Source organism: Lepisma saccharinum, chromosome 4, assembly GCF_977018435.1.
Source record: "Lepisma saccharinum chromosome 4, izLepSacc3.1, whole genome shotgun sequence".
Taxonomy (NCBI): Eukaryota; Metazoa; Arthropoda; class Insecta; order Zygentoma; family Lepismatidae; genus Lepisma; species Lepisma saccharinum.
This window is the reverse complement of record NC_139232.1, coordinates 55,252,834-55,265,127: the sequence shown is the minus strand read 5'-3', so window position 1 is coordinate 55,265,127 and position 12,294 is coordinate 55,252,834. Positions and strand designations below refer to the sequence as shown.

Here is a 12,294-nt window from a genome sequence, read left to right as displayed (position 1 = left end):
AAACTTGGTACACGTATCACTTGCAATCTGGAAATAAATACTGTGGGGGTAACACACCCCTGGCACCCCTAGGGGTGGGGTGGGAAGGGGCGACATGTAAAAATAATCGAGAACCACCGATGTTAAATTCCGCACAGACAAACATCCGTGACTCTATGCTATCCGCGCAACGATAGTGTTTCTCGGGTTGTCTACCATTCAGGCTGTGTTGCGAACGGAATCCATAGTTTTCGTGACACTACCAATGCGGTTCAACTCCAAGTTCATCATCTATCGGCATGGGGGCTGAGAGGGGGTGAAAAATAAAATGCCACAAATGACCTAGATTAGTGTCGAATCCATAGTTTTCGGAGTCGCTAAGCTAATTGGTGTGGTCACATTCACGATCACAAGGAAGGCCACTCCAGTGCAAGAATTAATTACTTTCATAATGAATTAAATATTTTAAGATCATCTAGCTTACTCCTAGTTGGATTCGTGGCTTTCTCATAATCTGTCCCGGGAATCTTTGGAGCGAGCGAACGAAAACAAGTTATCTGCGTAAGTAGTGCTTCGAGAGGCCTTGACCGATGAACGCGTGAGAGAAGAAGTGCGTGCATAGAGGGGAAAACGCGGCTGCAGCTACCAGCAGCGCGTACTGCATCCCTCCGACCACTCACATTCTTCCCCTCTCTACCGTTATGCGCTCTTTTACTCCATAGATCCCCGGGACAGATTATGGCCTGTATTTGAGAAGAAAAAACTGTCTCCTGAGGAAAATGAGCTGGTACCTGAATTATTTTTCCTTTTGTCTTCCGCCCCTGTACTATATTGGTAATCATGTCCGTAAACTAATAGGCACTATGGACCTCTAAAATAGGTAAGCAAATGAACACGAAAAATAGGCACAGTAAAATAAGAACTGGTTTCAATTCTCTGTATCAGTCGAACACTTACAGATGTGGATTTCTTCGTTTGCCAATCGCGACAAGGAAGAGGAATGGCGATTTGATTAAATTGATGAAAGGGGATACTCAGAATGGAATGCCCATGTCTAAGCCTGATCTCGAACCCAGAACCTTCACTAGACAGTTCGTCAATTAACCATTTCTGCACCGTGGCAGATAAATTCTCGATTGTTTACGAGGCAAATGATGGAATTCGTTAACTTCTAGGCAATGCTAATGCAACTGTGACGACGTAAAACTTTGATGATGTGATCAACTATGTTGGCACAGTGTGCATGATCATACAGCGAGGTTCATTCTACTTTTATCTTGTTCCGACATTTAGAAAAAATTAGAATTCTCTTGAATAGTGTAAGTTAGGGAGTCAGTTTTAAACTTGAAAGTGGCCTAGTACACCTGCTTCTGTGATAGCAACGGGCATTGTTAGAATACTTTACATTGCATTCGTATGAACTGTTTAAGCTGCAAGAAAAGCTATGAATAATTTTTTACCAGGCCTAGACCAATACCGATGTCGATGTATCGATATCGACCGATACTTGTGTTACCGGTATTGGAAAGTATCGTCTGTTTATCCTGGAAGTTATGCAAATTTCGAAGTTTCCATTGATTTTGTACCATGTGAAAGAATTTTGTTTTGTGATTATATTACAGGTACTTTTTATATTCTGATGTATTTTTAAAATAATGTAATGCACAACTATGGTAAATTGATGCTTATAATTGGAGTCGCGTACTCGCCCACTAATATTACTTAATCAACATTTTGATCAACTTTTAATTGTTACCATTTCGGGTATCGGTTTGAAAAACTGTACTAATGACAGAGCAGTTGTATTTTTGAGTGGTCATGGTTGGTCGGTTTCCTTCTCATATCGCTGCACACACCGGAGAATGAATTAATAATCTCCACTTAATTAGTAGTTAATTAGAAATATCCACACGTTCATGATTGTACTATTTTCCCAAACTGTAAAAAATAGGTATAGCCATGTACCTGAATATAATAAACTCTCAATGTAACATTCTTATCTTTTCCGCAGGGGAAAATTCGCTGCCGTCAGAAAATGCACCCACAAAGAGACAGGGATCGAATACGCTGCCAAATTCATCAGGAAAAGGCGACGGGCCATGGATCTGAGGAAGGAAATCATGCACGAGGTAGCAGTTCTGGAAATCGCCGCCGATAGCGCTCGGATCGTTCGCCTCCACGAAGTTTACGAAACTCCTTCAGAGATGGCACTCGTGTTAGAGTTGTAAGTATTCGTTCTTGAAACTAGGAATAAGCAAGAAAGTTGGCACTTTGTTTTAGCCAAAACACACACGGAATGAATAACTAAAAACAAATTGGGACATTGACCAACTCACTGGATAAATCTAGAGCTTTTAGTAATTATTGTGTCAATTGTCGTAAATAGTTTAACAAAATTGTAATGATATTAAAAGGGCGTATGATACTAGAACAGGAGAATGCTGTCTTCGAAGTAGAGAATTTGATTGTAATTCATTAAGAAGCATTGTTGGAATGTTACGTCAGCATGTTCAACATGCCACTTTATTAAACTAAAGGTAACGATTGCACTACTTATATGAGGAACCATTCGAGACGAGATAGTGCCAAGCCACAGTTTCGTACTTGCGAAAAGTTCAAACAAACACTCGAATTTGCAAGTGATAGGCAAAAATAAATGTCTTGCCATTATTTTGACTAGACTCGAAATGGATTACAAGTTTCAAATAGCAATATCACTATTAGATGAAAGTTAATATTGTATTTATTATTTTTATTGTGATTAAATAGGTTGCAACTTTTAATTTATAAAGATATTAAATAATTTCGTAAATATGTTTAGCTGTTCTTTAGAGGTTTACTTTCTTCATCAGAATTTTAATGTAACATTTCGAGATGTGGTTGATAAAAATGGAAATAATAATATATTAATATAATACAATAATTTTTTAATAGCATGATGATGATAATGTGGAAATTCAGTTAAACCCAATTGAGACCATTTTGTTTATGAAATACTCATAAAATTAAAGTGAGTGAAGAAGTGAAACATTACAATAAGAGAAGCACTTCAGTGTTGCTGTTGCATTTTTTGAAATATGCATTTCTTATGAGTTCCTTCATTAACATTTTGTCTTGTCTGGCCCTTTAGGGCTTCTGGAGGGGAGCTGCAGTATGTCATAGACACACAAGAGTCATTGGAGGAACAGGAGGCCATTAGACTAATGAGGCAGATCCTAGAAGGGGTAAACTTTTTACACAAAAGGAACATTGCACATCTGGACTTAAAGGTGAGTGATTTACTTTATGTGGGCTGAGACGTGTCTTGACTTTTTACATATTCCTTAGAATGTATTATATCTTGGAGGTTTGAGGCATTACATAACGCATTACAGTATGTATTGATTTACAGAGATAACCATTCAGTGCTCTTGTTCATCTAGGCGACAGTGTAGCTTTCTGGCCTACACACATACATACATACTGGAGTGTAAGGGATATCTTTTCAGACGGCTCTAAATTTCAACCTCTCTTTCACGTAGAGCTCTCTTTATACTGCATTCTTGCAAATTAACGAGACCCGGGGTCTGGGCCCAAAACCAATATATTGTTTATGTATTCTGACTTTGTGATTGGACCTTCCTCCGTCATGATTAACCAAATGTAGCAGATTAAGTGCTGTAAAATAAAACAAAATGCAAATTCCCACATGATTTTTTTATTGTCCTGGAATCATAGAAAGGGTATGTTTGTGTACACTATACACATTTTAAAATGTGGTGCTTCTTGGAGCTAGAAGTAATTTTTTTTCTATTTTTGCTCAAGTAAATAAAGTAAATGAAAATATTATCGTATTGATTAGACAAAAGTGGCAGAAAAGTAACCTAAAATAAAAAAATAAACTGAAATATTAAAGATTGTTGTTCTCTCTCTCTCTCTCTCTCTCTCTCTCTCTCTCTCTCTCTCTCTCCCTCCCTCCCTCTTTGTCGGTATGTGTGTGTGTGTGCATAGCCAGGTCTTTTCCTTCCATTTTTGTCTATACCTATTTCTACCTTCTCTTTTCTGCCTCTCTACACTTATAATGACCTCCAAACGTGAGTCTTTCCTTCGTTTTAAATGTAAGAACCGTTCATTCAGTATATTGGAGAATTGGTCACCACAATAATTTATGAGAGTGAGCGTTAACTGCGCGCTCTATCAGTCTCACGCCTAGAGTTAGGAACCATTCCATTGTTAAATTACAACAAAGGGCAGAATATAATGCCGTATTTTAAAACATATCATTCTAAGACTTAATGCCGCTTCTGTGGTCTTCGTAACGGGATATGAATCAAGAGGATCCAGGTTGGAAACCCGAGCGAGGCGAGGGCGTATCATTGTGTTTGTCCCATCATCAATTTTATCAGTCCATCCTCATCGTCGTGATTGGGCCACGAGGTAGAAAGGGACGTGAAATAAAGAAATGGGTCATAATGATTCAATTCTAAAAATGTATACATACTAAGAGCACCGTTCTGTTTTCTTTCTCTGACGTGGTGAGACCGCAGATGAGGAGTGTCGAGTCGAATTCTTACCTTCCAAGGTTGTCGCTTGTCGCTCTGATGCTTAGGTAGGTAGGTGGTGGGTCGTTCTTGCTGCTATCGCAACACTGGTAAATAAATGAAAAATCTACCGTGAAAAGTTAAGAAGTACTAAGCTATTTCCGCAGCAAATCGTTTAGTACCTCTCAACTCCTTCTCTTCCAATGCAAATATTATTGCTCTGAAATGACTGCATTTGATCCAAAACTTATTTGCTTGTTTAACATAAAATAATATGGTAAAACTATCAAAAGCCGGGAATCCGATTGCTTCAAATTTACAGGAGAAAGGTCTTACGGAATTGAGTTTGTGTGTAATTTCGGAAGTTCGTAGAAGTGTTTTCTCGCATTTTTTAATGTATTTGGCCGCTAATTCATGTTTTTATCTATAATAATGTCCGTCCGATGCACGAAAGCTGTTGCTTGCATTTCCATCCATGTACTTGAACAGGATGTTGCGAGTATCTGATGACGTAATCCCCGGTAAGTGTTTCCAAACACACAGTTTTTTTCACTATATTGCCCAACCTTAAGCAACCTAACCTAACCTTACCGTGATTGTGCGTGGGGCTATCGTGAATGGTTTTTGGGGCTATTCGTGGATGGTTATACGATCCAGAATGGTTTTTGGGGCTATGAGGGAATGGTTTTCGGGGCTATGTGGGAATGGTTTTCGGGGCTATGAGGAATTGGTTTTCGGGGCTATGTGGGAATGGTTTTCGGGGCTATGCGGAATTTTTTCTGTTAAGAAGGTTGAAACTGCTTTGCCGTTTGAAACACAACGCTAGTCAAGATTTGCCTGCCATTTTGCGTGTTCAGGAAGCGAGAAAAGAACGAACAATAATTACTCGACATGTCGACAATAGATACTAATTTCGTTAAAAAAAAAAGCGAAATCCCTTGTTAAACAATCTTTCCCAATGCAGAATAAGAAAGTACGAATGTAAACAATTACAGAATAAACGAGTTACAGAGGATTCCCGGCTTTGATAGTTTTACCAATAATATTTTGATATCGCGTTAAGTTGTTGAACATAATATACAGTGCCATCTATCGGCAAGCACATTTCCTAGTTAAAGACCATGGCGAACTCTCTCGCACCAACAACGGACCCTACTCGTTGGCAATCATAGAAGCATCAATATGCATTGGAGTTTTGAATGGAATTAGGAAGTGATGACCTGCGAAATGATCGTGACCCAACTCTAGATCTTGTTTATTGACGTCCTGAATGAGAAGATTCCCAGTCAATGATGTCAGTGGTCCAGAATGAAGTCGGGCGCTCTCTTTCGTCAGCCGTTGCGTATAGAGCCCCGGTGTGCAAGCTTGAAGTCATTCATCTGTGGGGAATCGAGGTCAAGGCTCCTGGATCAATCATTCATTGACAGGCTGGGCGTATGGAATGGCCCAGATGATATGCGAGTAAACATTCAATGCGTTCCATGTGGCAGAAGTGGAATGGTTGCTAAGATATGACCATGGACGTCCCGAAAAGGGAGGCTGGAGAATGAATGTGAACCTAAAATTATATATTCACATATATTATTTCATTTCAGTCACAGTAATTTATGTTAATTTTAGAAGGGATTTGCAGGAACATAACTTCAACCCCCCCCCCCTTTTCCTCCGGAAAAAAAATACTCTTAAGATATTACACAAAGGCCCAATTTATGCCCATTTTGACTAAATGTGTCTTTATATTTCTCTAATAAGCGACCTACAACCTCAAGACGGAAAGTTGTGAATGTACGAGCGTATAATACCTATAGTAGTAAGCGTTAGTAAAATATTCAGGTACAACTTAGTTTGCTGTGCATTCCATAGGCTGCCAGCATAGAACTAATATGTGTATTTGCATTTTCTTGTACTACATCGCTTTTGTGCCTTTTATTGCTACTAGAGACGACCAGGTAATATTGAGAAACACTCCTGCCCAGGCCGAGACTCACACCCCGAACCCTTCAATTACTAGACCACTCCGTTCGGTCACCGAGGTGTCTATGTAAGGATCACAGAAGATCAGTTCATTGATTTGGTTAATTTTAGTTTGCTTTTCTGCCACTTTTAGCTAATCCTGAAGATGAAGATAAGTGATGATATGGTGAAATTGATGAAGGAACACTTATGCCTAAGACAGGCCCCCAGGCGTCGTTGCGCGCTGTGCTGTACCCTAACCGTCAGCAATCACAGAAGAGAAACTACAAAGTAGATGCGATCCAGGAGGGCTGATTGGCTTTGGCCAGACACAGAAATATACATGAACTTGCAAATGTCCATTTCTACTTACAATTTATCGAAGAGCTTCAAGCTCTTGTACGCAACAAGACAGGGAAACCACGTTCCGCACTGAATTTATGTACATAAACAGCTTGAGGGCAGTGTCTCCGTACCTCGTGAATCGCAGTGGCGTGAGTGCTTCGAGCTGTATCCATGACATTTATGGCATATCTTGAAAGAGAGCCGAAAGTTTAACAAGAACAGGCAAACGTGGAGCTCGAATCACTGGGGCGGATCGCATATGACGTTAAGAGCTTTCGAGCCTCTGAGAGGAAGGATTGTTTGTGTTAGGAGCATTATCTCGTGCATGCGGTCCGTTGTCAGACACTCCACGATGGACCCCCAACAATCTGGCAGCCGCCAGGAGCCCCGTGGTTGGTGGTCTTGATGGCTGCGGCCCCCAGAAACGACAAACCCTCCACGATCAACACGCGGAAGTGGCTTGTTAGATAAAGTTGAAGCTGCATTGATGCTGTGCAGATGGGATGAGGTTGGAGGTTCGTTGCTATTAGCTACTTCTAGACACAGAGAAAATATTTACAGAATTAAGGGACGTCTGGTGCTTCTAACGAGCATTTTTTAAAGAATGTGCACTGTACTTATTTGATAAATTCGGTTATTGTACCTTGGCGTTAGCGAAATTATGATGTTCCTTACCAGGCACGTATCTAGAAACATGTCACAAAATATTATTATTATTATTATTAATATAATGTTTAAGCTAAATTAATTATAATTATATTAAACTAATAAAAATATTAAAATTAATTAATATTACATTTTCATCACATGAATAGGCAAAATGACGGTATAAGAATAGTGATATAAAAAACTGCCCTGTCAAGGAAATTAATATCAAATATATGAAGAATTTAATATTTATTGAACATAAAAAGAGGATGTTAGATCCAGTTGACGGAAAGTAAAGTTCCTGGTGATATTTTATGAATGTTATGTAAGTAAGTAGTAATAAATCTTGCACAAATAATATTTGGTTCTGTCATTCAAAGTCGTATGATCCCAATATAACCCTTGCCTTCCAATAAGTTTGGCAGAAATAAATAATCCTCGATTAAACAACAACTATCTATATTTTCATTATTCAATTTTAGTTATTTTATTATTTCATTATTGTACTTAGTAAGTCTTTTGGGGGGAGGGGTACGGACCCCTTGGACCCCTTCCTAAATACGTTATTGTTCCTTACCTATAGTTTAATTCTATTCACGAGAGTAGGGGGTGGATTATGACAGATCAGCCACAGAACCACACCCATGTCTTACCTAGGAATTAAACCCAAGGGCATTGTCCTCGAAGAACGTTTTATGACTATATCTATCCGACAATACCAGGTTTTCTGACTCCTGTAGTTGGTAGCTACCGGTAGGCTATCGCCAGAGACGGCAGCAGATGAAGTAGTGGAGAGGCAGATAACGGAAGGGGGCGACGGTGGACCAGTAAGTAGGGCGTCTGGCTGCCACCGAGATGGCGTCGTAAGGAGTTTTCCTGTCTTGTCCCTGCATAAAGCGGCTCTGGGGTTCACCCAGCTTCCAATAAATGAGTACCTGCGGGGAATCCTTGAGTGTACAGGTAACCGGAGCGTGGTGCTGACCATATCACTTCCTTCATGACGCGGTGCAATGTACGCACAGGCCTCCCCGATGGCGTAGTGACAACGTCGTCGCCTTGTAATCAAAGGGCCCCGAGTTCGATACCTGGTGGAGGCACATTGTGGTAGGGGTTAGGATCCCACTTTAAACTGTAGATACAGCCTCGATTAACCTATCTGCGTATAAAGTGGACAAGAGCAAATCAACAACGACAGCAATTATTTCTGTTGTAGTCTACGGTTATTACAAGCATAAAAACACAGTTTTTCATTGTGATGTTTCAGGAGAACACACGCTCACTTCACCAGACATTTATTTCTAGTTTGATATAAAGATTCAGTTATAACAATGCTTCATTATTTTTAACAAAAAAGAATCAGTTATACAATGGATATTGTCAATGTTACATTGTTGTACTAATATAGGGCCTCGCCGATGGCGCAGTTGTAGCTTCTTTACCTTGCAAGCAAGGGGTCCCGGGTTCGATACCCCGTGGAGGCACATAGTGGCTCGGATCCCACTTTAAACTATAGGTCCAGTCCCGATTAGCCTTACTGTGCATAAAGTGGACTTTATATACAAACTCAACTCAACGCAAAACTCAAACTCAATAGTTGTAATATAGCAAATTAACTGTGAAAGAAGCAGTCTGTTTTATTTTTATTTCAAATAAAAAATGGATCACATTTATTTATTATAATTTTTAATTTATGAATCACAAATATCATCAGGCAATTCAAAATTACAGTGCTTTCACAGAGTTTCTTGATGTTTTCCGTTACATTAAATTTTAAAGATGGTGACTTACTCCACTTGTGAAAAAGAAAACTCCATATTTGGTCAGTGTTACCATTTTCATTATTTAATTTATTCCAGTGTTCTTCTGCAATGAATGAAGCTTCCCAGACATTCAAATCTAGGTTTCCCGTCACTCTTTTTAAAACCCTTCTATATGCATCTCCTCGATGACGTGAGCTGACAAACCTGTTCTTGGATTTAAATGTAGACTACAATATCCAAATCGTGTTCATGCCATCTTATTGCCATTTTTCTTGTTGTACAATCAAAACAGCAATGTGCACGTGGGATTTTACCTTCCCTTTATCATGTACAAAATGGTTATAAATTGCAGTTTTGGCACCATAAGTGTATATTTTCAAATATTGAACCATTGAAAGTAGCCCTAGGTTAATTAGTAACCGTTAATACTTGAAAAACGGTCTTTACGGTAGCGGAAATTATCGGTCTTAAACCGTCACTTATCCTGCCAACTTTTTACAGTGTATCACTGTAATTTGCAACATATATCGCTATGGATAAGTAGATCGTGGTACTAAAGCATTACTAAGTATCAAGGAACAATCACGACAAGGACGTATTTAGGGGGGAGGTCCAGAGTCCCCCCCGAAAGACTTAACAAGCACTAAAATTAAATAATGGAAATATAATTGTTTTTTTTTTTTCATTTGTTATGTTATATAATTATTCATTTCCGACGAACTTATTGGAAGGCAAGGGATTTGGCGCGTACGGTTTTGAAGGACTGTTCAAAAGATTTATGCACACTACTACTTATTAAGATATGCATAAAATATTAATCAGGAACTTTACTTTTCGTCAATTGGATCTAACTCCTTGTTTGTTATTCAATAAATATTCGGCCGGGAGCGCACAAACAAAGGGCTGCGTGCGCTTGTGATTAAAAATCTATACCACGAGAGCACAAAATCCATGGCGAAGTTGCCACGTCGTGTCAACGGTTTCTGCATTTAAAGGGCTGGGTCCTTATAAGTTGACATATTATGTATCATACAGGAGCGTATATTCTAGGCTAGCTACGCTGTCTGCGAAGCCTGACGTCTAGAGAATAAAATACAGGAGGAAAATCGATCAGAAATTGTAAATAAAATTATTCATATCAGTGAAATGATGATGGTGGAGTTGGCAACCTAATTTCCTATGAGTTGGCAACCTGATTTTCTATGAGTTGGCAACCTAATTTCCTATGAGTTGGCAACCTGATTTTCTATGAGTTGGCAACCTGATTTCTTATGAGTTGGCAACCTGATTTCTTATGAGTTGGCAACCTGATTTTCTATGAGTTGGCAACCTGATTTCTTATGAGTTAGCAACCTGATAGTAGTTGGTAAAATTATTTCTATTCATAGCCTAGGACCACGTGACATAGTGAGGTAGTGAGATTTTGCACTCAGTATATTCCACTGGTATCATATATTATGTGAATGGCTATATTCATAACACCCTATCCCATTGAAATAACCTCACTATCTCATAAGAATTTGCCCTCGTAAGACGGGCAATGTATCGCTGCAGAAGGAGGGAGACACCAGCAGACCCCAGAGACATAGTCGAAGCTAACCTAACCTAACCTAGCCATTACACAATCATAGATGTTGCAACGCAGCATTGGATGTTGTGCGGTCGTGGCACCTTCACACTTTCGAATTTTTGTGCGTTAGTGGACTGCACCCAAATATTCAATTCTTTATCTATTTGACATTAATTCCCTTGCCAGAGTAGTTGTTTCTATACAAATTTTGGCGATCTTTCTTAATGAATACGTGCTGTTATATCTCTATTCTTTTACCGTCTTATTACCTATTCAGGTAATAATAATAATACAATATTAATTAATTTACATATTTAATTATTATTTTAATTATATTAAATATAATTGTTCTATTATTATTATTGTTGAGACACTTGGTCGGACCCCCACCGAAATATATTTCTAGATGCGAGCCTGAAGTACGACTCTTCCGGGACTCGAACCATGCTGCGGAGGGGCATAATTCGGCAAACGACCTTCTTTCCGTACCTAATTAACGTCTCTCGCGATGACCTTCACCTTTCACACGAACAATCAATCATTCTCGTTTCCTTCCTTTTTACCTCCTGCTATATCACGCTATGTTGGGTCACGGCATGTAATGCGGCCATTATCAGTAAGTTAAGGTGGAAGGAGGGAGAACGGTATTGCACGGCCTACATCAATAAATATGTAATCGTGCGTTCACGAAGAACACGCAGCTCTGCAGCAAAGGAAGCGGCTGTCCTAGAAATGTATGGTCGGTTCCTACGCGCACGTATGAATAGAGGAATGCACTCCTCTCAGACGACAGTGATTAAATAAGTAACTTTTTATTACTTGAAGTTGCCTAATGTAACTTCATCATCAAATTACCATTTTAATTACCAACTTTTCCCCGAGCATTAGAATTTCTGCCTTCAGTAAGTTTTTGTGGGTTAACTGGACACCCAGTGAAAATACCAAAAGAAAATAATACAAGTTCCTTAGGGATGATTCAATTCAGGAAGCAGGGACCTCCAGTTTCTCCCCCCAGAAAAAAATGCATGCTATGATAGCTCAAGTAAACATTTTTCCATGTTAAATGTCATTCCCGCCCCTTCTTTGCCCCTCCTTTTTCTGGCGCCCTTACTAATTCAATTCTGTGTCCTCAGTAAACCTGAACTTTCATATGAAGAGTACACATTTCCATCACGCAATCTGAACATTTCCTCTCTCCTTCCTCTCTCTCTCTCTCTCTCTCTCTCTCTCTCTCTCTCTCTCTCTCTTCCTCTTCTCACACACACACACGCTACACAGTGGCGTACCCAGGATTTTCGGAAGGGGGAGTTTCGTATATTTCTTTTTTTGTAGTCATTTTGCCATCTTTTCCTGCCTTGACTTTTTTTGTATTACTGCTCTTTGACACGCCACTGTGTGTATATATATAAGATAATCCCACGAAGCCGAATTGATAGCGCTCTTGCTTTTGGTACGAAACAGTCCCAGATTCGATCCCAGGTGAGAGATCCGTAAATGTCGGTGTCGGTTCAGCATCGGG

General features: G+C 39.4%; 1 protein-coding gene across 1 annotated transcript in view; it reads left to right on the top strand.

The window, feature by feature from the left end:
• Positions 1-12,294, top strand: part of LOC145986475 (serine/threonine-protein kinase 17A-like) — a 234,541-nt gene that overhangs the window by 207,164 nt on the left and 15,083 nt on the right. The window contains exons 2-3 of the mRNA XM_083120522.1: positions 1,991-2,203; positions 3,110-3,248. Coding sequence (XP_082976648.1) covers positions 1,991-2,203; positions 3,110-3,248 — 352 coding nt within the window. The remainder of the gene's footprint in view (positions 1-1,990; positions 2,204-3,109; positions 3,249-12,294) is intronic.